This window comes from Bufo bufo, chromosome 5, assembly GCF_905171765.1.
Source record: "Bufo bufo chromosome 5, aBufBuf1.1, whole genome shotgun sequence".
Lineage (NCBI taxonomy): Eukaryota > Metazoa > Chordata > Amphibia > Anura > Bufonidae > Bufo > Bufo bufo.
In genome coordinates, this window is record NC_053393.1 from 247911223 (window position 1) to 247939183 (window position 27961).

The 27961-nt window shown below is 44.6% G+C and overlaps 1 protein-coding gene across 1 annotated transcript in view; it reads left to right on the forward strand.

Annotated features, from left to right (window-relative positions):
• The first annotated feature begins 2077 nt into the window (after nucleotides 1-2077).
• Nucleotides 2078-27961, forward strand: part of COBL (cordon-bleu WH2 repeat protein) — a 586878-nt gene continuing 560994 nt past the window's right edge. The window contains exons 1-2 of the mRNA XM_040433733.1: nucleotides 2078-2232; nucleotides 7012-7161. Coding sequence (XP_040289667.1) covers nucleotides 7133-7161 — 29 coding nt within the window. The 5' untranslated portion in view covers nucleotides 2078-2232; nucleotides 7012-7132. The remainder of the gene's footprint in view (nucleotides 2233-7011; nucleotides 7162-27961) is intronic.

A 27961-nucleotide genomic window follows, 5' to 3' on the forward strand; every position in this document is an offset into this window, starting at 1 on the left:
ATACAGGTTGTGCTGACCCAATCCCCCACATTTTTTCTTTGTAGTATATATTGGAGGCGTGGCGATCTCCTTGGAGTCATGCACACCTGACCAGTCAATCTGTCCTGGAGGCTGGTTTTAAAGTCAGTATAAAACTGAGTCTGCTTATATAGAACCTACCAGTAGCCATTTGGCTCCAGGAGAAGTATATGGTGGGCTCAGCGTGCATGTTGGTACTTGCATCCCTGGATCCGATGAAAGCTGTAATGGCACCGGACGGGGTTAAAAGCAGAGTGTGCTTGCGTGTATGCTGACCTGCATTCCCTGGACTTTGTGTGGCTGTCATGGCCCATGAACAGGTAGGAACTAGTGTTAGGGACCACTCATTAGAGGCGACCTTGACGTGGTGAGTGGCTTATTACGCTTTGGCCAAAATGTACACCAATGCCTCATCCAGCATGGAGGAATGCTGGATGTAGAGTGCTATCACATTTGTATTTTTCATTTGTATATGTATTTCGCCATAGTGATGTGCACCTACATACAGGTTGTGCTGACCCAATCCCCCACATATATATATATATATATATATATATATATATATTATTTATCAAACTGGTGCAAAGTAGAACTGGCTTAGTTGCCCATAGCAACCGATCAGATTCCACCTTTCATTTTGGACAGCTCCTTTGAAAAATGAAAGGAGGAATCTGAGCCAGTTCTACTTTACACCAATTTTTTTTAACCGTTTCCTGTTCTGCTATGTAGATATGTAGTACAGTGATCACCTTTTGGTGTCAGCTATATAGCTGATGCATTGCTCAAACTGACAGGTGTGAACTAGCTCCAGTTCTGCCATTTTAACCCTTTGGGGAGGCCCAATTCTGAGTTTTGCTATGGGGCCCCATGATTACTATGTAGGCCCCTGGTGACGTACCAGGTCTCTGCTAGGTGGAGGCTTCCGCCTATCAGTGTTCCCAGGGAAACCATGATGGAATTGGATTTTTTTTTTCTATTTCATCACACAAAGAATTTTTCTCCCGTTTTCCAATACAAAATATGGTAAATTAAATGGTGCCATTAAAAAAAAAACTTGTCCTGCGAAAAATAGGTGCTCATATGGCTATGTGAGCAGAAAATGTAAAAAGTGATGGGCCTTGGAAGGCGGGTTGGAAATAAAAGAAAGCTCAAAAACAACAATTGGCCCGATTCTTGGGAGGATATGGTGGAGTCTGGTCTGGGGTCTTTCTTAAAGAGGGGTTGAGGTCTGTATTGTGGTCTGAGGGTCTTTATTAGTTATGGGTTAATGGGTAAGATGCATCTATTTAGAGGCTGTGGGAAAATCTGTATTTATTTGCAAACCTGGGTTTATTTATGGGGTCTGAAGCCCTCTGCCTTAGGCTACTTTCACACTTGCGATTGGTGTGGATCCGTCTGGTATCTGCACAGACGGATCCGCACCGATAATGCAAACGTTTGTATCCGTTCAGAACGGATCCGTTTGCATTATTCATTCAAAAAAAGTCTAAGTCCGTTTTTAATTGCACAATATTGTGTCAGTGAAAAACGGATCCGTCCCCATTGACTTACATTTTAAGTGAGGACGATCTGTTTGGCTCCGCATCGTCAGACGGTCACCATAACGCTGCAAGCTACGTTTTAGTGACCGTCTAAGAAAAACGCAACGGAGACCAAACGCAGCCAAACTGATGCATTCTGAGCGGATCCTTATCCATTCAGAATGCATTGGGGCTGAACTGGTCCGTTTTGGGCCACTTGTGAAAGCCTTGATACGGATCTAACAAGCGGACCCAGAAACGCCAGTGTGAAAGTCGCCTTAGTTTAGGGGGTCTCTATATAGTGTGGCTGGAGTCTATAGTCGCCACCCTCTTCAGATATCTCCCTAATGTGCCTTCTAAAAAGTTGGCAACTATGGAAAACTGCCAGCCCCAGTGATGCCAGGGGAATAGAGGACCTCAGTAGAGAGCCAGCACTGGCCGCCTGAGCCCTCCCCTGATTGACACCCTGCTGGAGGGCAACACGGAGGGGAGGGCTGGGGAGAGTAAGCTGCTCTCACACAGGGCTGGCAGCTGCTGCCAGGGGGCGGGGAAGGGATACAGTCTCTGGAGATTACAGGGAGACGACAGTGCGAGCCCGGTAGATAACAACACCCGAGCAGTCACCGGCCGACTGACAGCTGAGGGGAACTCGAGTTACCGGGAAGCAGCGCTTAACCCTTTGTGCTGCTGGCAGGTAGGTTCCTCACACGGCACCCTGTTCAGGGCGCAGCCACCTGTTGCTGGCAGTGCCCCCGGCCGTTTGTGCTGGGTGTCCTGTTACCATGTGCTTGTGTTGTCTCTGGCAGGGTTGCTGGGGGCAGGTACTTCATATGTTTCTGGGTGATTTAGGGCACCCTATGTACAGTAACCGGGGGTACTGGGGGGCACTTACTGACCAATCTCAATTCTATTCAGTGACACGGTAAAGCCAAGTGTGACTGATTTATGAAAGTTTTCCAGCCCTGGCTGGCAGCTTCTGTATGAGGAGAAATATTGAAGCTATAAATTGGCTCTGGTTCCCGGTTACATGGCATTATTTGTGGGTACATTTTTAATTTTCAAGTATTTTGCATGTGTTTTTCATATTCAAAAAAATCCACCAAAGTAAGGGCTCATTCGGATGCCAGCCCAATGATAGAAAATGTCTATTCTTATCCGCAAAAACGGACAAGAATAGGACATGTTCTATCGTTTTTGTGTGGCTGCAGAACGTACGTGCGAATGCGGACAGCACACAGAATTGCGGAACAGATGCGGACACTAATATACAGTCATCTGAATGAGTGCATTTTGTGGGCAATGTACCATTTCCACAGCTGTGTTTTTTACATGTCATGCTGTAGTTTTAACGCATTATGGCCTCATGCACACGACCGTTTTTTTTGCGGTCCGCAAAAACGGGTTCCGTTTTTCCGTGATCCATGACCGTTTTTTCGTCCGTGAGTCTTCCTTGATTTTTGGAGGATCCACGGACATGAAAAAAAAGTCGTTTTGGTGTCCGCCTGGCCGTGCGGAGCCAAACGGATCCGTCCTGAATTACAATGCAAGTCAATGGGGATGGATCCGTTTGACGTTGACACAATATGCTGCAATTTCAAACGGATCCGTCCCCCATTGACTTTCAATGTAAAGTCAGGAGTTAATATACCATAGGATCGGAGTTTTCTCCAATCCGATGGTATATTTTAACTTGAAGCGTCCCCATCACCATGGGAACGCCTCTATGTTAGAATATACCATCAGATTTGAGTTACATCGTGAAACTCATATCCGACAGTATATTCTGACACAGAGGCGTTCCCATGGTGATGGGGACGCTTCTAGTTAGAATATACTACAAACTGTGTACATGACTGCCCCCTGCTGCCTGGCAGCACCCGGTCTTTTACAGGGGGCTGTGATCAGCACAATTAACCCTTCAGGTGCCGCACCTGCGTATCATAGCCCCCTGTAAGAGATCAGGGGCTGCCAGGCAGCAGGGGGCAGACCCCCCTCCCTCCCCAGTTTGAATATCATTGGTGGCCAGTGTGCGGCCTCCGTCGGCCCCCCTCCCCCCTCTATTGTAATTTCATTGGTGGCCAGTGTGCGGCCTCCGTCGGCCCCCCTCCCCCCTCTATTGTAATTTCATTGGTGGCCAGTGTGCGGCCTCCGTAGGCCCCCCCCCTCCCTGTATTGTATTATCATTGGTGGCCAGTGTACGCCGCTCCCCCTCTATTGTATTAATATCATTGGTGGCCAGTGTGCCTGCTGCCTGGCAGCCGCTGATCTCTTATAGGGGGTTATGATATGCACAATTAACCCCTCAGGTGCAGCACCTGAGGGGTTAATTGTGCGGATCACAGCCCCCTGTAAGAGATCGGGTGCTGCCAGGCAGCAGGGGGCAGTCATGTACACAGTTCGTAGTATATTCTAACTAGAAGCGTCCCCATAACTATGGGAACGCCTCTATGTTAGGCCTCTTTCACACTTGCGTTGTCCGGATCCGGCGTGTACTCCACTTGCCGGAATTACACTCCGGATCCGGAAAAACGCAAGTGTACTGAAAGCATTTGAAGACGGAACCGTCTTCCAAATGCTTTCAGTGTTACTATGGCACCCAGGACGCTATTAAAGTCCTGGTTGCCATAGTAGGAGCGGGGAGCGGGGGAGCGGTATACTTACAGTCCGTGCGGCTCCCGGGGCGCTCCAGAGTGACGTCAGAGCGCCCCATGCGCATGGATGACGTGATCCATGTGATCACATGATCCATGCGCTTGGGGCGCCCTGACGTCACTCTGGAGCGCCCGGGGAGCCGCACGGACGGTAAGTACACTGCTCCCCCGCTCCCCGCTACACTTACCATGGCTGTCAGGACTTTAGCGTCCCGGCAGCCATGGTAACCACTCTGAAAAAGCTAAATGTCGGCTCCGGCAATGCGCCGAAACGACGTTTAGCTTAAGGCCGGATCCGGATCAATGCCTTCCAATGGGCATTGATTCCGGATCCGGCCTTGCGGCAAGTGTTCCGGATTTTTGGCCGGAGCAAAAAGCGCAGCATGCTGCGGTATTTTCTCCGGCCAACAAACGTTCCGTACCGGAACTGAAGACATCCTGATGCATCCTGAACGGATTACTCTCCATTCAGAATGCATTAGGATAATCCTGATCAGGATTCTTCCGGCATAGAGCCCCGACGACGGAACTCTATGCCGGAAGACAATAACGCAGGTGTGAAAGAGGCCTTAGGGCTCTTTCACACTTGCGTTCTTGTCTTCCGGCATAGAGTTCCGTCGTCGGGGCTCTATGCCGGAAGAATCCTGATCAGGATTATCCTAATGCATTCTGAATGGAGAGAAATCCGTTCAGGATGCATCAGGATGTCTTCAGTTCCGGAACGGAACGTTTTTTGGCCGGAGAAAATACCGCAGCATGCTGCGCTTTTTGCTCCGGCCAAAAATCCGGAACACTTGCCGCAAGGCCGGATCCGGAATTAATGCCCATTGAAAGGCATTGATCCGGATCCGGCCTTAAGCTAAACGTCGTTTCGGCGCATTGCCGGACCCGACATTTAGCTTTTTCAGAGTGGTTACCATGGCTGCCGGGACGCTAAAGTCCTGGCAGCCATGGTAAAGTGTAGTGGGGAGCGGGGGAGCAGTGTACTTACCGTCCGTGCGGCTCCCCGGGCGCTTCAGAGTGACGTCAGGGCGCCCCAAGCGCATGGATCATGTGATCACATGGATCACGTCATCCATGCGCATGGGACGCTCTGACGTCACTCTGGAGCGCCCCGGGAGCCGCACGGACTGTAAGTATACTGCTCCCCCGCTCCCCGCTCCTACTATGGCAACCAGGACTTTAATAGCGTCCTGGGTGCCATAGTAACACTGAACGCATTTGGAAGACGGTTCCGTCTTCAAATGCTTTCAGTACACTTGCGTTTTTCCGGATCCGGCGTGTAATTCCGGCAAGTGGAGTACACGCCGGATCCGGACAACGCAAGTGTGAAAGAGGCCTTAGAATATACTGTCGGATTTGAGTTTTCACGAAGTGAAAACTCATCTCTGAAAAAGCTTTTATGCAGACGGATCTTCGAATCCGTCTGTATGAAAGTAACCTACGGCCACGGATCACGGACGCGGATGCCAATCTTGTGTGCATCCGTGTTCTTTCACGGACCCATTGACTTGAATGGGTCCGTGAACCGTTGTCCGTCAAAAAAATAGGACAGGTCCTATTTTTTTGACGGACAGGAAACACGGATCACGGATGCGGCTGCAAAACGGTGCATTTTCCGATTTTTCCACGGACCCATTGAAAGTCAATGGGTCCGCAAAAAAAAAACGGAAAACAGCGCAACGGCCACGGATGCACACAACGGTCGTGTGCATGAGGCCTAAGGCCTCTTTCACACTGGCGTGTGCGGGCCGCAATGAACGAGCACAGTCCGTGGGGCAGCCGCAGCGGATCGCGGACCCATTCACTTGAATGGCTCCGCGATCCGGCCGTTGCGCAAAAAGATAGGACATGTTCTATCTTTTTGCGGAACGGAAGTTCGGGACGAAACCCCACGGAAGCACTCCGTAGTGCTTCCGTAGGGTTCCGTTCCGCACCATTCCGCATCTCCGGATTTGCGGACCCATTCAAGCGAATGGGTCCGCATCCGTGATACGGAATGCCCACGGAACGGCGCCTGTGTATTGCGGCCCGCATTTTGCCAGTGTGAAAGAGGCCTAACGTTGATGGGCAAAATAAAAATGTGTGTAAAACACAGGGCGTGACTTCAATGGGCATGAGCTGCAACTAGGCCATGTGACCAGCGTTCGGTGACATCACATGGCTAAGGAAGAGGCCGCATTGCTCGTGGAGCACTGGCCTCTTCTAACAGCTGATTGGTGTGGGTCCAATACCTGGGAATAGGTATCCAGGGGATCGGTCATTAATATAAATTCCTGGAAAACCCCTTTAACTTTGGACTATTCCTTTTTGTTAGAAGGGACAACCTAATCTACGCGTTGACTTGCTTCGTGACCCCAGAGACCATCAGTAATCTCTGTTTAAATCCTTTGCAGCGCCATCACAGGGGAAATGAAGCATTACATGAAGCCTGTGCAGATCAGTAGGCCATCCGTGTAATGCAGGAACGTGCTGACCCTCCAGAGACACATTCTCCCTTCCAGCTAATTGATGCCCCCTCCCCATATTAAAATCATAATCTGTTCATGGGGTATTTTGGGGAATGCCGCTGGGTGATGGGATCTGTCCAGATCAGAAAACACGTGCTGCACTTGAATTATTGGCATGTGTTTCTGTATTTTGGGTAAAGTATGTGATGTGTGATACTGGTCATGGCCTTGTGAGTTTGGAGCAGGGGTAATGTAGCGTGCCAAATTGACTATTTCAACTTGCGCAAAGATTATATAACTGAATGTGGCTTTGTCTTCTGTGTGCTGAAAGATGAAACACTTACAGCGTTCTGTATACTCCATCTTTTTCAGCTGAGGGATGTCCTCTGGTATCAGGTAACAAAACACAGGCGCTGAGAAGGAATACTATGGTGGTTGTGTGCTCCTCGATTTGAATAAAGGATTTTATAAGAAAATTTGACAAGAAGTCGCCATGGAAATGTCACACGAGCAGCCCACTAGGTGAGTAGCACGTCTGTTGTCACTGCACTCATTGCTGCGTGTGGACTGTGAGGAGTTGTAACTGTACCGCCCTATAGCACTATTATTTATAAGCTGTGTTCACGTCACACGCTCAGCCGTTGTGGGAGGCATATGTCAGGAGGCTGACCCAACATATATTTCCAATGGAAGGCTATGACCGATTCTACGACAAAGGAATACAGTGGGATTCAACACTAATAGAGGAATGCAACGAAAAGTCCAGCTCACCTCCACATAAGGCCTCCTGCACACGACCGTTTTTTCCCTCCGTGTACTGGCCGTTTTTTGCGTTCCGTGTACGGTCCGTATACGGAACCATTCATTTTAATGGTTCCGCAAAAAAAATGGAATGTACTCCGTATGCATTCCGTTTCCGTATTTCCATTTTTCCGTTCCGTTTAAAGATAGAAAATGTCCTATTATTGCCCGCAAATCACGTTCCATGGCTCCATTCAAGTCAATGGGTCCGCAAAAAAATGGAACACATACGGAAATGCATCCGTATGTCTTCCGTTTCCGTTCCATTTTTTTGCGGAACCATCTATTGAAAATGTTATGCCCAGCCCAATTTTATCTATGTAATTACTGTATACTGTATATGCCATACGGAAAAACGGAACGGAAAAACGGAACGGAAACGGAAACACAACGGAAACAAAAAAACGGATCAACGGATCCGTGAAAAACTGACCGCAAAACACTGAAAAAGCCATACGGTCGTGTGCAGGAGGCCTAAAAAGGATTTTCCTTGGTGCACGGGTGGCTGGCAGAAGCTTGGCAGTACGTCCAATAGCAAATCCCAGCGATGTGACCTTAGCCTCCCACTACCAACACAGAAGCTTTAATAAGTTTCATTTTTTTTTCAATTTTATGTTGTCTAATCCTGGGGGATATATAGTACGGTATTGAAATACAGTATATAGTTTTTCTTGTGTTTTAATATAAAAAAATGTAAAACTTTGTGAAAATGTCATATTTTGACCCCCATAACTTTTATACAGTTGCGTATACAGAGCTGAATGCCGGGCAATCTGTTGTTATTGTTACCATTTTGCAGTGTGTATGACTTTTTGATCACTTTTTATTCCGTTTTTTTGGAAGGTGAAGCATCAAAAAGCAGTAAATAAGCCATTTAGATTTTTTTTCCCGTTATGGCATTCACAGTACGGGATAAATACATTTATATTTTAATAGTATGAGAGGCTGATCAGGCTTTGGGAGAAAAGCACTCAGACACCATGGTCACAATTAACCACGGCATCTAAGGGGTTAAATAACGCAGATCACAGACATTAGCCCCCGGTGTCTGCAAAACTTGGCTGCTATGGCGCCAGCTCATCTTCTTAGCAGGCGCCATGTTTAAAGTCTCGACTTCTACCGTATATGTCCGATGGAAGTCAGGAAGGGGTTAAAAGGGAATTTCAAATCTCATAGGACAGGAGAGGCTGGGGAGTATAAGTTCATGACAACCTTTGACACACTCAGATCAGGAATTAATGTGTTGCAGGGATTTATGCCCCTCTACATCTTTTAAATGGGCACAACATTTTCTAAAACCTCTTCTCAAAGTCAAAACCGATTTGATACATATGCAAATTAACCTGAGATGAGTCCTGTCCGTGAGATGAGTCCAGCGTGAAGGAGCCCAGCATCGGCCCGCATCCTCAGAATCTCCTCCTTGCTCCCCGACGTGAGAAAGCTAGAGCTCCGAAATCTCGCGATGCGCGAGCCATCGCATGCGCAGTTCGTTCCCTGAGGCTGATGCCAGCACAGGGAAGGAACGCCATGACGATTACGGCGCTCTGGCTTTCTGACGTCGGGGAGCAAGGAGGAGATTCGGAGGATGCGGGCCGGTGCTGGGCTCCTTCACGCTGGAATAATCTCAGGGACAGGACTCATCTCAGGTTAATTTGCATATGTATCAAATCGGTTTTTTTTACACAATAAAAGCACACAGAGCTATGGGGACTGGGTATTGCGGATGTGCTAGCGGCCATCTAGCAACCCATGTCCTCAGCTCTATATCCAAAATCCAGGTGACAGGTTCCCTTTAAGGAATTTGCCCCTCAGACCTCATGGGCTCCTCCTTATCTATAACTGCTACAACAATTTACTACTACAACTGTTTGTTTCCTCCTCCACTCACATTGATCTGCTTTACATCACTTGTCTCATCCACCTCACTAATTCTATGCACTGCTGTGTATAAATGTGTGAATCTTCAGATACTGTGTTAGGCCTCTTTCACACGGGCGTGTGCGCCCCGTTGCTGTATTGCAGACCGCATTTGCGGATCCGCAATACACAGGTGCTGTTCCGTGGGCATTCCGCATCACGGATGCGGACCTATTCACTTGAATGGGTCCGCAAATCCGGAGATGCGGAATGGTGCGGAACGGAAGCACGGAACGGAGCCATACGGAAGCACTACGGAGTGCTTCCGTGGGGTTTCGTCCCGTACTTCCGTTCCGCAAAAAGATAGAACATGTCCTATCTTTTTGCTGGAACGGCTTGATCACGATGCGGCTGCCCCAGGGACTGTGCTCGTGCATTGCGGCCCGCACACGACCGTTGTTGTTTTGTGGTCCGTTTTTCACAGATCCGTTGTTCCGTATCTGAGTTTTTTTTTCCTCTGATTTACGTCCTCTTCCGTTCCGTTATTCCACAAAACATATCCGTATGGTTTCCGTATGCGATCCATTTTTTGCAGAGCGGAAACGGAAACAGTGACTTAATCACCAAACACATGAGCAATATGGGCTGGCCATAGCATTTATACAGTACGGATCCGCAAAATACAGATAAATACAGATGACATACTGATGTGTTCCGTGTGCGTTCCGTATTTTTTGCAGACCCATTGACTTGAATGGGGCCTCGGACCGTGATTTGCGGACAATAATAGGACATGCACTACTTTTTTGCGGAACGAAAATACGGAAACAGAAAGCACACGGAGTACCTTCCGTTGTTTTTGCGGACCGGAATGTAAAAGACCGGAACGGAAGCGGAAAGAAAATACGTTTGTGTGCATGAGCCCTTGGTGATGTTGATTCTCACATCCGCTGTAAAAGGTGTTGGCATTGGATTCAGAAAACTGATATCAGGGTGATTATGCTACAGTATCGCTATATCAGTATCTTAATTGCAGGTGTGAAATGAGGCACCTGATCTATGACTAAGGGCTCATTCAGATGGCCGTATGCTGTCCACAAAAATGCTGATCCGTTTTTTTGCGGATTAGATGCTGTCCCATTCACTTCTTACATTGCACGGCTCAGCAAAAAAAATTAAACATGTCCTATTCTTGTCAGTGAAAATCAGAACATGGCCCTATTGAAGTCTATGGATCAGCAAAAAAACGGAAAGCTATCCGTTTTTTTGCGGACATGCCGAACTGTCCGCAAAAAACGGACCCGCATTTTTGCGGACAGCATACGGCCGTCTGAATGAGCCCTAATGTAAACTAGCTGCTTTATGAATTATAGTGGTTAACACGTTAAAGGGGTATTCCCATCTAAGGCTACTTTCACACTAGCGTTCGGGTGTCCGCTCGTGCGCACCGTTTGAAGGGGCTCACGAGCGGCCCCGAACGCATCCGTCTGGCCCCAATGCATTCTCAGTGGAGGCGGATCCACTGAGAATGCATCCGCCTGCCAGCGTTCAGCCTCCGCTTCGCTCAGTGAGCGGACACCTGAACGCTGCTTGCAGCGTTCGGGTGTCCGCCTGGCCGTGCGGAGGCGAGCGGATCCGTCCAGACTTACAATGTAAGTCAATGGGGACGGATCCGCTTGAAGATGGCACTATATGGCTCAATCTTCAAGCGGATCCGTTCCCCATTGACTTTCAATGTAAAGTCTGAACGGATCCGCTCAGGCTACTTTCAGACTTAGAAAATTTTCTAAGTAATAATGCAGACGGATCCGTTCTGAACGGATGCAAACGTCTGCATTATAGGAGCGGATCCGTCTGATGAAACATCAGACGGATCCGCTCCGAACGCTAGTGTGAAAGTAGCCTCAGACAATGGGGGCATATCGCTAGGAACGAAGCAGGGAGCGCTGTGGCTGGAGGACCCCGGATTTCCGGGTGGTCCGTCCACCACCAAGCGCTGCTCCCATAGAAGTGAATAGGAGCGCACCGCGCATGCGCGGTCCATGCTCCCATTCATTTCTATGGGGAAGACGGCAATAGCCGAGCCATCGCTCAGCTATTTTTGGCGGCCCCATAGAAATAAATGGAGGACAGCTGCGCCCTCCTTTCATTTCTGCTCTGTTCTCATTGTAGGTGCGGGTCCCAGCGTGGGACATGCACCTATCAGACAATGGTGGCATATCCTAGCGATTTGCCCCCATTGTCTGAGATGGGAAAATCCCTTTAAGGACCCAGGACGAGAATGCTAGTCCTAAAAGGCCGGTACTTAGTGCCCCAGGACAAGCATTCTTGTCCTGCGGTCCTTCTTCCCCCTTGCGTGCGGTGCCGCGATCAGCGGCAGAGATCCGGCTGTTACTGACAGCCGGATGCCTGCTGCATCCACTACCATCAGTGATAACGCTGTTGCCGGTGGATTAACCCCTCATATGCCACGGTCAGCGCTGACTGCGGCATATGGGAGGTTTGCACTCCCTCACCTCATCCATTGGTTCCCCGCGCTGCTGTGGCAGGGACTCGATGGTTGCCATAGAAGCCCCAAGCCATTCCAAGGCTTGGGGCCCGGCATGTACGGAGGCCTAAGAGGCCCAGCCCCCAGGCAACTGTTAGCATCTAAAAGTTCAATACAGCACAATACAGATGTATTGTGCTGCATTGAAACAGGGATCAGACCCTGTAATGTTGAAGTCCCAAAGTGGGACAAATAATAAAGTGAAAAAAAAGTCAAGTAAATAAAAAAAGAGTCCTTTTCCCAAAATAAAGTAAAACATTTTTGTAAAAAATAGGGAAAAAAAGAATAGTAGACATATTGGGTATCGCCGCGTCCGTATCGACCAGCTCTATAAAAATATCACTTGACCTAACCCCTCAGATGAACACTGTCAAAATAAAAAACTGTGCTAAAAAAAGACATTTTTGGTCACCTTACATCACTAAAAGTGCAACATCAAGCGTTCAAAAAGGCATATGCCCCCCCAAAATAGTACTAATCTAACCATCACCTTATCCCACAAAAAATGAGCCCCTACCTAAGACAACCGCCTAAAAAATAAAAAACTATAGCTCTCAGGCTATGGAGACACTAGAACATTATGTTTTTGTTTCAAAAATGCTTTTATTGTGTTAAAAAAAAGTAGACATATAGACATATTAGGTATCCCCACATCCGTAACAACCTGCTCTATAAAAATACCACATGACCTAACCCCTCAGATGAACACTGTAAACCCCCCCCCCTGTACACCCCTAAATAGTGCCAACCAAACAATCATCTCATCCTGCAAAAAATGAGCCCCTAGCTAAGGCTACTTTCACACCTGCGTTCAGGTGTCCGCTCGTGAGCTCCGTTTGAAGGAGCTCACGAGCGGTCCCGAACGCAGCCGTCCAGCCCTGATGCATTCTCAATGGAGGCGGATCCACTGAGAATGCATCCGCCTGCCAGCGCTCAGCCTCCGCTCCGCTCAGTGAGCGGACACCTGAACGCTGCTTGCAGCGTTCGGGTGTCCGCCTGGCCGTGCGGAGGCGAGCGGATCCGTCCAGACTTATAATGGAAGTCAATGGGGACGGATCCGTTTGAAGATAACACAGTATTGCTCAATTTTCAAACGGATCTGTCCCCCATTGACTTTCAATGTAAAGTCTGAACGGATCCGTTTGCATTATCATAAAAAAATAAAAAAAAATAAAAAATATTATTTTTTTTTTTTTTGTTCATGGTTATGCAAACGGATCCGTTCTGAACGGATGCAAGCGTTTGCATTATAGGAGCGGATCCGTCTGTGCAGACACCAGACGGATCCGCTCCTAACGCAAGTGTGAAAGTAGCCTTAGACAATCACCCAAAAGATAAAAAAAACTTTGGCTCTCAGACTATGGAGACACTAAAACATGATTTTTTTTTTGTTTCAAAAATGATATTATTGTGTAAAACTTAAATAAATAAATAAAAGTATACATATTAGGTATCCCCGCATCCGTAACAACCTGCTCTATAAAAATATCACATGACCTAACACCTCAGGTGAACACTGTAAAAAAAAAAAACGGTGTCAAAAGCCATTTTTGTCACCTTACATCACAAAAAGTGTAATGGCAAGCGATCAAAAAGTCATGTACGCCCCAAAATAGTGGCAATCAAACCGTCATCTCATCCCACAAAAAATGATACCCTACCTAAGACAGTCACCCAAAAAATAAAAAAAACTATGGCTCTCAGACTATGGAGACACTAAAACATGATTTTTTTTTTGTTTCAAAAATGATATTATTGTGTAAAACTTAAATAAATAAATAAAAGTATACATATTAGGTATCCCCGCATCCGTAACAACCTGCTCTATAAAAATATCACATGACCTAACACCTCAGGTGAACACTGTAAAAAAAAAAAACGGTGTCAAAAGCCATTTTTGTCACCTTACATCACAAAAAGTGTAATGGCAAGCGATCAAAAAGTCATGTACGCCCCAAAATAGTGGCAATCAAACCGTCATCTCATCCCACAAAAAATGATACCCTACCTAAGACAGTCACCCAAAAAATAAAAAAAACTATGGCTTTCAGAATATGGAGACACTAAAACATGATTTTTTTTGTTGCTGTTATTGTGTAAAACTTAAATAAATAAAAAAGTATACATATTAGGTATTGCCGCGTCCATAAGAACCTACTGTATAAAAATATCACATGACCTAACCCCCAGGTGAATTTTTTTTTAAAGTGTGTCAAAAAAGCCATTTTTTGGTCACCTTACATCACAAATAGTGTAATACCAAGTGATCAAAAAGTCATATGCACCCTAAAATAGTACCAATCAAACCATCAACTCATACTGAAAAAAATGAGCCCCTACATAAGGCAGTCGCCCAAAATTTAAGAAAACTATGGCTTTCAGAATATGGACACACTAAAAAAATCTTTTTTTTCACCAAAAATGCTTTATTATGTAAAACTGAAACAAACAACCAAAAAAGTTGTCATATTTGGTATTGTCCCGTCCGTAACAACCTGCTCTATAAAAATACCACATGATCTAACCTATTAGATGAACACTGTAAATAACAAAAAATAAAAACGGTGCCAGAACAGCTATTCTTTGTTACCTTGCCTCACAAAAAGTGTAATATAGTGCAACCAAAAATCATATGTACCCTTAAATAGTACCAACAAAACTGCCACATTAGGGCTCGTTCACATGACCGTTGGTGTCCCGTTCCCGTATTGTGGACCGCATTTGTGGATCCGCAATACACTACGGAGTGCTTTCTGGAGTTCCGTTCCGTGCCTCCGCACCACAAAAATATAGAACATGCTCTATCTTTTTGCGGAACGGAGGGATCGTGGACCCACTCAAGTGAATGGGTCTGCGATCCCCATGCGCCTGCCCCACGAAAGGTGCCCGTGCATTGTGGACTGCAATTTGCGGTTCACAGCACGGGCACGGGACAACAATGGTCGTGTGAACGAGCCCTTATCCTGTAGTTTCCAAAATGGGGTCTTTTCCTTCTGCACCCTGCCGTGTGGCCGAGTTGTGTTTGGCTGTTAACCCTTGCTTTATTACTGGAAAAAGTGGATTCAAATGGAAAATCTGCCAAAAACTTGAAATTCTGAAATGTCATCTCCATTTTCAATTAATTCTTATGGATCACCTAAAGGGTTGAAAAAGTTTGTAGAATCAGTTTTGAATACCTTGAGATGTGTAGTTTCTAAAATGGGGTCACTTTTTGGGAGTTTCTACTCTAGGGGTGCATCAGGGGGTCTTTAAGTGTGACACGGCAGTTTAAAATTATTCCAGTGAAATCTGCCTTCCAAAAACCATATGGCGTTCCTTTACTTCTGCGCCCTGGCGTGTGCCCGTACAGCAGTTTACGAACACATATGGGTGTTTCTGTAAACTATAGAATCAGGGTAATAAATATTGAGTTTTGTTTGGCTGTTAACCCTTGTTTTGTAAGCATTTTTGGGTGGTTTCTATTATGTAAGCCTCACAAAGTGAGTTCAGACCTGAACTGGTCCTTAAAAAGTGGGTTTTGGAAATGTTCTGAAAAATTTAAAGATTTGCTTCTAAATTTCTAAGCCTTCTAACGTCCCCAAAAGATAAAATAGCATTCACAAAATGATCCAAACATGAAGTAGACACATGGGGAATGTAAAGTAATAACTATTTTTGGAGTTATTACTATCTATTATAAAAGTAGAGAAATTGAAATTTGGAAATTTGCAACTTTTTCAAAATTTTTGGTAAATTTGGTATTTTTTTTTATTATTATTTTTTTTATAATTTTGACTCAATTTTACCACTATCATGAAGTACAATATGTGATGAGAAAACAGTCTCAGAATGGCCTGGATAAGTAAAAGCCTTTTAAAGTTATTATCACATAAAGTGACACTGGTCAGATTTGAAAAAATCGGCCTGGGATTAAAGGGAACCTGTCACCTGGATTTTGGGTATAGAGCTGAGGACATGGGCTGCTAGATGGCCACTAGCACATCCGCAATATCCAGTACCCATAGCTCTCTGTGCTTTTATTGTGCCAAAAAAACGATTTTATAGATATGTAAATTAACCTTAGATGAGTCCTGTCAGAGATGAGTCCAGCGTTCTCTGACTCTGAGCCCAACCACGCCCACTGTGAAGGAGCCCAGTCACAAAGCTAGAGCGCCGTAATCTCGCGATACGCGAGGTTGCGCATGCGCAGTGTCAGCATAGTATTCCTTCCGTGTGCTGGCATCAGCCTCAGGGAAACGAACTGCGCATGCGTTAGCTCGCGCATCGCGAGATTACGGCGCTCTAGCTTTGTGAAGTCAGGGAGCAAGGAGGAGATTCGGAGGATGCGGGCCGGTGCTGGGCTCCTTCACAGTGTTCGTGGCTGGACTCAGTCAGAGAACGCTGGACTCATCTCTGACAGGACTCATCTTAGGTTAATTTACATATTTATAAAATAGTTTTTTTGACACAATAAAAGCACAGAGAGCTATGGGGACTGGGTATTGCAGATGTGCTAGCAGCCATCTAGCAACCCATGTCCTCAGCTCTATACCCAAAATCCAGGTGACAGGTTCCCTTTAAGGTGAAAAATGGCAAGGTTCTTAAGGTGTTAAACAGCCATACAGATAAGAACATTTTCCCTTTACTACTGATTGTTGTAATCTTATTACCTAAATGTGGATGATTTGGCATTTAGGCTGGATGCATAACACTGTTTTTCCTTCTTCAAACATAAAAAAATAAAAATAAAAACAATATATTGCAAAAAAAAGAATGTAACTCTTTGGCAGCTGTATTTTTTTTTAAGTATCTGTCTTAATTTTCAGATTTTGTTTATACTGTGCAAACATATGCAGGCCTATACCTTTAGGCCTCTTTCACACGGGCGTCGTGTGTGAGGGCCGGATGAGATGTGGGTGCGTTGCGGGAAAATGCACGATTTTTCCGCGCGAGTGCAAAGCGCTTTAATGCGTTTTGCACGCGTGTGAGAAAAATCGGCATGTTTGGTACCCAAACCCGAACCCAGACTTCTTCACAGAAGTTTGGGTTTGGGATCGGTGTTCTGTAGATTTTATTATTTTCCCTTATAACATGGTTATAAGGGAAATAATAGCATTCTTAATACAGAATGCTTAGTAAAATGTCCCATGTACCATGTGATAAGCGCAGTGACGTCACCACAGGTCCTTTTCATCAAAAAAGAAAGAAGAAATGCTAGGCTGAGCATTCAAGTGGATTAAGGTGAGTTTATTAATATTTTTTAACCTCTCCATCACTATTTTACTAAGCATTCTGTATTAAAAATGCTATTATTTTCCCTTATAACCATGTTATAAGGGGAAATAATAAAGATCGGGTCCCCATCCCGATCGTCTCCTAGCAACCATGCGTTAAAATCGCACCACATCCGCACTTGCTTGCGGATGCTTGCGATTTTCACGCAGCCCTATTCACTTCTATGGGGCCTGCGTTGTGTGAAAATCGCAGCAAGCTCTATATTGTGCAGTGATGCGGGAAAATCACCGCTCATGTACACAGCCCCATTGAAGTGAATGGGTCCGGATTCAGTGCGGATGCAATGCGTTCACCTCACGCATTGCACCCGCACGGAATTCTCGGCCGTGTGAAAGGGGCCTTAGGCCTTATTCACACAGTCAGTGTTCGGTCAGTGATTTCCATCAGTGATTTTGCCAAGTTGTACTTTAAAATGGCACCATGTATTGCATACAGTGTAGTGGGAAGCTGAAAGAAAAAAATTCCATATGTTGTATAATTGGAAAAATAATGCAATTCCGCCACAGTTTTACGAGTTTTGTTTTTAGGCCTCATGCACACGGCCGTGTTTCACGGCCGAGAGCGGTCCGTTGTAACCCGGCCGGGATTCCTGCTGATCTATACGAGTGTATCACTGTACAGCAGCGGCGGCATGAAGCGCACGGCGTCATAGCAACCAATGACGCCGTGCACTCCTCCTGTCAGCAGGAATCCCGGCCGGGTTACCACGGACCGCTCTCGGCCATGGAACACGGCCGTGTGCATGAGGCCTTACGGAGTTCTTGTGCAGGAAAAATGACTTATTACCTTCAATCACTGGACAGTAGGATACCACATTTTGTCCTCATTCACATTTCCGTTGTTCACACATCAGTACTTTCTTACTGACAATGGATCAATAAAAAAAATCACGGAGACATGTACTACTTTGGTCCGTGATGCGGAACCAACCACGTGCATTGAAGTCTATGGGTCAGTGAAAATCATGGCATCTATGGTGCCTCCATTTTTCATGAAAGACAGATAGGAAATGCTCTTGAAATTATTTTCAGCTGACCAGGGTCTTTGTATTACGGATGACAGATGGAGGATAAAAAGAGACATGGACCATCCACGGACCCTTCACGGACATCTTCCCTGATTAACCCCTTACGGACACATGACGTACCGGTACGGCATGTTTTCCAAGTCCTTAAGGACACATGGCGTACCGGTACGTCATGTGTTGTTCCGATCACCGCCGCCCGGCGGGCGGTGATCGGAACAAGGTGCTTGCTCAAATCATTGAGCAGGCACATCGGCTAAATGCGCGGGGGGGTCCTGTGACCCCCCCGTGTCGGCGATCGCCGCAAGCCGCAGGTCAATTCAGACCTGCGGTTTGGGGCTTTAACCTGGTGTGGCGGTGGTGCCATCGGGTCCCCATGGGGCTGTGGGGGGGACCCGATGGCATGGAAGGCAACGCAATGCCTTCCTGAGGCATCTGCGCTGCCTTCCGGTGAAGAGCCTGTGAGATCCAGCCCCCTGGATGAAATTTATCTCCATTTGCCAATAACTCTTGTGGAACACCTAAAGGGTTAACGACGTTTGTAAAATCTGTTTTGAATACCTTGAGGGGTGTAGTTTCTTAGATGGGGTCACTTTTATGGAGTTTCTACTCTAGGGTTGCATCAGGGGGGCTTCAAATGGGACATGGTGTCAAAAAAAACAGTCCAGCAAAACCTGCCTTCCAAAAAACGTATGGCATTCCTTTCCTTCTGCGCCCTGCCGTGTGCCCGTACAGCGGTTTACGACCACATATGGGGTGTTTCTGTAAACTACAGAATCAGGGCCATAAATATTGAGTTTGGTTTGGCTGTTAAACCTTGCTTTGTAACCGGAAAAAAATTATTAAAATGGAAAATCTGCCAAAAAAGTGAAATTTTGAAATTGTATCTCTATTTTACATTAATTCTTGTGGAACACCTAAAGGGTTAATGACGTTTGTAAAATCAGTTTTGAATACCTTGAGGGGTGTAGTTTCTTAGTTGGGGTCACTTTTATGGAGTTTCTACTCTAGGGGTGCATCAGGGGGCTTCAAATGGGACATGGTGTAAAAAAAAAACAGTCCAGCAAAACTTGCCTTCCAAAAAACCGTATGGCATTCCTTTCCTTCTGCGCCCTGCCATGTGCCCGTACAGCGGTTTATGACCACATATCGGGTGTTTCTGTAAACTACAGAATCAGGGTCATAAATATTGAGTTCGGTTTGGCTGTTAACCCTTGCTTTGTAACTGGAAAAAAATTATTAAAATGGAAAATCTGCCAAAAAAGTGAAATTTTTAAATTGTATCTATATTTTCCATTAATTCTTGTGGAACACCTAAAGGGTTAAAAAAGTTTGTAAAATCATTTTTGAATACCTTGAGGGGTGTAGTTTATAGAATGGGGTCATTTGTGGGTGGTTTCTATTATGTAAGCCTCGCAAAGTGACTTCAGACCTGAACTGGTCCCTAAAAATTGGGTTTTTTTAAATTTCTGAAAAATTTCAAGATTTGCTTCTAAACTTCTAAGCCTTGTAACATCCCCAAAAAATAAAATATCATTCCCAAAATGATCCAAACATGAAGTAGACATATGGGGAATGTAAAGTAATAACTATTTTTGGAGGTATTACTATGTATTATAGAAGTAAAGAAATTGAAACTTGGAAATTTGCAATCTTTTTCAAATTTTTGGTAAATTTTGTATTTTTTTATAAATAAAAATGAATTTTTTTTACTTCATTTTACCAGTGTCATGAAGTGCAATATGTGACGAAAAAACTATCTCAGAATGGCCTGGATAAGTCAAAGCGTTTTAAAGTTATCAGCACTTAAAGTGACACTGGTCAGATTTGAAAAAAATGGCCTGTTCCTTAAGTTGAAATAGGGCTGAGTTCTTAAGGGGTTAAGTAAGGGCACTTTTTTTCACGTACGTAATATTGACATGGAAATGTGAACGTGGCCTTATGTAGTTTTTCTTGTGTTTTATTGCTCCCAGGGAAAGCCACTTCAGAAGGGTTAAATGTCTACAAGTGGCTTTATCACCAATTACAGAAATTAGTCCCAGGAGTCTACTGTTTAAAACAGCTGAAACCCATCGTCTATAGCGCCCACTTTCAAGCAGGCACCATTTTTGAAGACCGGACTTCTGCTGTACATATACAGTAGAGGTCTGGAGGAGTTGAATTTTGATGATGTATTTTTGCTGTAAACGCCACATGTTAGGCCACACTCTCTTTCTGCTGAAGCCAAGCTCTTTTCCAGTAAGGGATCCTGCACACGACAGCGCAGTGTCTTGTGGTCCGCAAATTGCAGATCTGCAAAACTCGGACGCTGTTCGTGTGCGTTCTGCAAAAAATGCGTCTCGGATGCGGACCCAAACAACATTTGTGTGCATGAGGCCTCAGTCAGACTCTTTTGTTGGGCTAGGCACAGATAATTTCTGTAAACATAGATGTGCCAAATTGCACCTCATTATTTTTAATCAATTTATGCCAGAATATAAATGCACTTTCATTAGTAAATGAAGGCCAATGGGTAGAAATTAAAAAAGTGTCTTCTGCTTTTGCATAGATTGCATGCATATGCATATTAGTAAGTTTTTATCACATGGATTTCAGCAGCATAGAAAATAATTATTCCTTTAGTCCACAAAAAACCCAGAACAAATCATAAAAAACAACCTGTGAATCTGCATTTGATTTGTATTTTGATACTCAAGTATGAATGAACCTTTATGAAACTGAATTTGGCAGGTCTATGGTCTGTACACCCCTGACCAAACCTTACTTCCTTACCAGCCATTCCCTGCAGTTATTTTGTAGGTTCTATTCAACATTTCCTGCTCAGTTTTTTACTACTAGTGCGTTACAGTGCTGTGTTTTAGCACAATAGATTATTTTTTTTAGCTTTTTTGAGACTATTCACAATGCTTGAATTGCACATTGACTAAAATACCAAAATAACTTGAAGCTCTTTAGGAAACAAAGAGTACATTGTAAGGAGTACAACAGTTGCACCTGATCTCCACACTTTGTCAGTTCCTCGCCTGCCCTAAATTTAGAACTGATATGTCAGAGACGCCACGTAAGAATGCAGGGTGTAGGTTCTGTAACATTCACAGCAGTTATGTTTCTCCATATGGAGTAGTGGAAAATACTGAAATGTGTCAGAAAATATTACCCAATAAAAGTAAATGATTTAAAGTGACAACTGATATAATGCTATATATTCTATATTTGCAGATGTTCTCAGAAATGTAGATATGTGAGAACTGTGTACATATCAGAAAGGGATTCCCTTGCAGCTGCTATGAGATGGAGGTCAGTTCAGACTGCACATTTACACCAAATTGCTAAGTCCTGTTGTCAACTGGTGGTGGTTGGATTAACCAATCACCTACCTAAGGGCCTTCCTCTGGTCTACATTCGCCCCTGTATGCTGGCAGACATTTGTCATTACTTTTTGTCAGTTATCCCATTAAAGAATACTGTGGTCAGCAGCACCAACATAGTCCATAGCGCTGTACACATAAAGTCAGGTTCATAAATATTGGGACATCGACACAATTCTAACATTTTTAGCTCGATACACCACCACAATGGATTTGAAATGAAACTAACAAGATGTGCTTTAACTGCAGACAGTCAGCTTTAATTTGAGGGTATTTGCATCCAAATCAGGTGAACGGTGTAGGAATTACAACAGTTTGCATATGTGCCTCCCACTTGTTAAAGGATCAAAAGTAATGGGAAAATTGGCTTCTCAGCTGTTCCATGGCCAGGTGTGTGTTATTCCCTCATTATCCCAATTACAATGAGCAGATAAAAGGTCCAGAGTTCATTTCAAATGTGCTATTTGCATTTGGAATCTGTTGCTGTCAACTCTCAAGATGAGATCCATAGAGCTGTCACTATTAGTGAAGCAAGCCATCATTAGGCTGAAAAAAACAAAACAAACCCATCAGAGAGATAGCAAAAACATTAGGCATGGCCAAAACAACTGTTTGGAACATTCTTAAAAAGAAGGAACGCACCGGTGAGCTCAGCAACACCAAAAGACCCAAAGACCACGGAAAACAATTGTGGTGGGTGACCGAAGAATTCTTTCCCTGGTGAAGAAAACACCCTTCACAACAGTTGACCAGATCAAGAACCCTCTCCAGGAGGTAGGTGTATGTGTGTCAAAGTCAATAATCATGAGAAGATTTCACCAGAGTGAATACAGAGGGTTTACCACAAGATGTAAACCATTGGTGAGCCTCAAAAACAGGAAGGCCAGATTAGAGTTTTCCAAACGACATCTAAAAAAGCCTTCACAGTTGTGGAACAACATCCTATGGACAGATGAGACCAAGATCAACTTGTACCAGAGTGATGGGAAGAGAAGAGTATGGAGAAGGAAAGGAACTGCTCATGATCCTAAGCATACCACCTCATCGGTGAAGCATGGAGGTGGTAGTGTCATGGCGTGGGCATGTATGGCTGCCAATGGAACTGGTTCTCTTGTATTTATTGATGATGTGACTGCTGACAAAAGAAGCAGGATGAATTCTGAAGTGTTTCGGGCAATATTATCTGCTCATATTCAGCCAAATGCTTCAGAACTCATTGGACGGCGCTTCACAGTGCAGATGGACAATGACCCAAAGGATACTGCAAAAGCAACCAAAGAGTTTTTTAAGGGAAAGAAGTGGAATATTATGCATTGGCCAAGTCAATCACCTGACATGAATCCGATTGAGCATGCATTTCACTTGCTGAAGACATAACTGAAGGGAAAATGCCCCAAGAACAAGTAGGAACTGAAGACAGTTGCAGTAGAGGCCTGGCAGAGCATCACCAGGGATGAAACCCAGCGTCTGGTGATGTCTATACGTTCCAGACTTCAGGCTGTAATTGACTGCAAAGGATTTGCAACCAAGTATTAAAAAGTGAAAGTTTGATGTATGATTATTATTCTGTCCCATTACTTTTGGTCCCTTAACAAGTGGGAGGCACATATGCAAACTGTTGTAATTCCTACACCGTTCACCTGATTTGGCTGTAAATACCCTCAAATTAAAGCTGACAGTCTGCAGTTAAAGCACAGCTTGTTTGTTTCATTTCAAATCCATTGTGGTAGTGTATACAGCCAAAAATGTTAGAATTGCGTCGATGTCCCAATATTTATGGACCTGACTGTATTCACATTAGTCCTTATTAGGACTCACAATCTACTTTCTCTCTACCTTCGCTTTCTTGGATACAAACTTACTAGGCTAATTTCATAGAACCCCAATTAACCTATCAGCAGTAGCATACTTACTATGGAGGCAGACCATGTGACTGCCATGGGGCCTGTGGCGAGAGGAGGCCTGGCACTGGACTCTCTCTGCCTTCCAACATAGATCCTTGATTTTTTCCTGCAGCTGCCACTAGAGATAGCTCAATGTAAAGATTTTTTTACAGCTGCTATTGAATTCAAAGGTAACTGTATAAATTCCTATGCTCTGAGCCCCCCCTTGTGTAGCCAGTTTATCATGAACTGAAGAGAAGCATAGTGATTAGCTAGGGTAATGTATGTCAGATTTAGGAAATTACAAAAGTTGCACAATGTCACAAGTTCACACCACCAGGGGGTGGCTTAAAAAGTGGCGTAACATCTGTATACATATTGAAAGATGCACCAAAGAAAAAAAATTGCTTGGTCACTAAGGCCGTGTTCACATCAGCAGCAGCAGCATGAGGATCCAGCTGTCTGATCTTTAACAAATGCTGGAGACTTTCACCGGAGATATGAATGTGGCCTAAGTGGTTTAAAAACAACTGGTGTTAAAACACACTGAGGCACATTTACATACGCCTGTCTTAGTTTCCCCCTGCCCTAATATTCGTCTAATTTATGACGAGACATTCACCTCTTCATAAATTAGGTGCCTCTGTGGCAGTCCTTCTGCTTGTCGATAAAGCTGTTTCCCACCATAAATGTTAGTAAATTAGCCAGGGTTGGAGTCCCGGCACGGCCCCCGACGCACTCCCGCCTCTGTCCTGCCCAACTGGCTGTACGACTAAACATTGTTGCGCGGCCAGTTAAAAAGGGGACTTCTTGTGACTATTTCTCAACTATAATAGTTGTAAGTCCTTTAATAATTGTGCCCCAATATCTGTCCAAAAATGCCACAAACCATCTAAAAAAAAGGCAACAAAAATGCTGCACAAGTTAGTTTTTAAAGTAGTTTTTTTAAAGCCAAAGTCAGAAGTGGATCCAGTCCTTCCTTAAGTCTGACATCTAATGGTCGTTTTTTTGTAAGACAGAATCAAATTCACTAACTGGTCTAAATAGTATGCACATGAAAATGTGGCGCAAATGAGTTGAATTTTGGCATCATCTTAATGAAAGTAGGGAAATTGTGGCACAACTTACCACTCAAAAGAGAGACAGAAACGTGCACCAGCCCTGGGGTGGCGTAGAAGTAAGACAGTTTTTACGACAAAATCTGGCGCATAATCAGGCACACCTACATAAATAGGACAGAAATTAGGCACAAAAGTTAGGCCGCTTTCACACGGGCGAGTTTTCCGCGCGGGTGCAATGCGTGAGGTGAACGCATTTCACCCGCACTGAACCTGGACCCATTCATTTCTATGGGGCTGTGCACATGAGTGGTGATTTTCACGCATCACTTGTGCGTTGTGTGAAAATCGCAGCATGCTCTATATTCTGCGTTTTTCACGCAACGCAGGCCCCATAGAAGTGAATGGGGCTGCGTGAAAATCGCAAGCATCCACAAGCAAGTGCGGATGCGGTGCGATTTTCACGCATGGTTGCTAAGGAGACGATCGAGATGGGGACCCGATCGATATTATTTTCCCTTATAACATGGTTATAAGGGAAAATAATAGCATTCTTAATACAGAATGCTAAGTAAATTAGGGATGGAGGGTTTAAAAAACAATAAACAAATTTAACTCACCCCATCCACTTGGTCGCGTAGCGGATCTCCTCTCTTCTTTCTTCAGGACCTGGGTAAAGGACCTTTGACGACGTCACTGCGCTTATCACATGGTCCATCACATGATCCATCACATGGTCCATCACCATTATGATGGACCATGTGATGAGCGCAGTGACATCATCAAAGGTCCTTTTGCCAGGTCCTGAAGAAAGAAGAGGAGATACGCTACGCGACCAAGTGGATGGGGTGAATTCAATTTGTTTATTATTTTTAACCCCTTAATGGACATTTTACTAAGCATTCTTTATTAAGAATGATATTATTTTCCCTTATAACTAGAGGTGGGAATCTTGTTGGATTCGTGGGATTCGTGGACTTGAATCCTGACGTAATTTAGTCAAATTCAAATCCGACGAATCCCGATATCCGCCGCCATGCCGCACAGCGCAGTGGGCGGGGGTATCAACAGAGGGAGGAGGGGTTCAGGTACGGCATCTAGATTAGGAATGACAGCGGGGACCGGTGCAGTCTCTGTATTCTAATGCATCGGCCCCGCTCACTGTAGTATAATCTTATCTAACCTGCATTGTTTAGATCTAATAATTATGTGTAATCCATCTGTATTACTTACAGCATTAAGTTCCATAGCAGAGAGCAGGGAGGAGGCAGGCCGGGAGGGCGGATGGGCGGCGCGTGGCATGGTTGTTGGTGCCAAACGGGCCGGTCTGAGTATTTCACAATCTGCTCAGTTACTGGGATTTTCACGCACAACCATTTCTAGGGTTTACAAAGAATGGTGTGAAAAGGGAAAAACATCCAGTAAGCGGCAGTCCTGTGGGCAAAAATGCCTTGTGGATGCTAGAGGTCAGAGGAGAATGGGCCGACTGATTCAAGCTGATAGAAGAGCAACGTTGACTGAAATAACCACTCGTTACAACCGAGGTATGCAGCAAAGCATTTGTGAAGCCACAACACGCACAACCTTGAGGCGGATGGGCTACAACAGCAGAAGACCCCACCGGGTACCACTCATCTCCACTACAAATAGGAAAAAGAGGCTACATTTTGCACGAGTTCACCACAATTGGACTGTTGAAGACTGGAAAAATGTTGCCTGGTCTGATGAGTCTCGATTTCTGTTGAGACATTCAAATGGTAGAGTCCGAATTTGGCGTAAACAGAATGAGATCATGTATCCATCCTCTGATGGCTACTTCCAGCAGGATAATGCACCATGTCACAAAGCTTGAATCATTTCAAATTGGTTTCTTGAACATGACAATGAGTTCACTTTACTAAAATGGCCCCCACAGTCACCAGATCTCAACCCAATAGAGCATCTTCGGGATGTGGTGGAACGGGAGCTTCGTGCCCTGGATGTGCATCCCTCAAATCTCCAACTGCAAGATGTTATCCTATCAATATGGGCCAACATTTCTAAAGAATGCTATCAGCACCTTGTGGAATCAATGCCACGTAGAATTAAGGCAGTTCTGAAGGCAAAAGGGGGTCCAACACCGTATTAGTATGGTGTTCCTAATAATTCTTTAGGTGAGTGTAGTTGTGCCTTCTTACATATATAATGGCCCCAGTTGTGCCCCCACCTTCCCTCACATCACCGCTAGTGTCGACATTAATAAAAAAAATAATAAGAAGAAATATTCACCTCATTCACTTGAAAGAGTGCTGACACTCGCTCCTCACTGGATGGCAGGACAGGACGCGCTCCCAGCGTGATGACACATCGCAGGTCCTGCTGCATCCAGAGAAAGAGATATTTACACACATGATGACGTTTGAAAGGACCAGTTATGACATCATGACGCCTGAAGCATCAGGTCCTGTGAGGAGCGAGTGTCTCGGCTCCTGTAATGAGGTATTTATAATTTCTTTTAACCTCTGAATGACCATTTTCTACTAGTGTATCAGTTTTTAATAGCCATTAGATGGGTGCTCTCCTGTCTAAGCGGCCTTTAAAAACGGTCCCATTGATTTCAATAGGGTCCATCTGGTCGTGAAAACGGCCAAAAATATGACCTGTCTTATTTTTTCACGGCCTCTATTTACATTAAAACATGGCCTTGTGAATGGTCCAATAGACTGCAATGGTTCTAAAAAAGGGCTGTCTGAAAATTACCTTCTGTGTGGCTTTATAAATACTATGCTAAATAATGAAAGGCTAATTGAGTACGCCTGTCTTATCGCACTCTCAAAACTGACGAGCATGATGAATGACCTCCACTGCATTGGTAAAAGAAGATGATGCTTTCGAGCTGCAAGCAACTGCTTTCTATTTTCTGCTACTATTCTGTTTTGACAAGCAGGGAATGATGTTCTGTGGTTTGTGGTCTGACAGGCAAGCGCAAATTAAAATTATGACCATAGCATACCATGGAGGGTTAAAACTGTCCTAGTGCTATTTCCTATACGTTTTTTTTAAGTATTTCATTATAGGTTTAGATTTAGAATCCACTTTTTGGCTTAAAAATGCACAAAATGGTACCTCCACTCTGAGAACTTTAGTAAAATTACTACTGTGTTTATGCGAATGTGTGTAGGGGGCGGGCTGAACAAATCCCAGTGGTAGGCCATCAGTAAATGTATGAATAAATTGACAATTGGGTGTTACCATTCCTCTTTTAAGGGCGCTGCCACATGTCATAAAAAAGCTGCGTTTTCGGTGCAGCAAAAAAATGCACCAAAAAACATATACGGTTTATGCAACAACATACATGTGTTTATGGTGTGTTTACTTCCAGGAAAAGGAAAACACACAGCAAAACCGAATCACATTAATTGAAAAATAGAGTTACATTAATAATAATAATTATCTTTATTTATATAGTGCCAACATGTTCCGCAGTGCTTTACAATCAGGGGGTTCATGTACAAACAGAGACATAAATA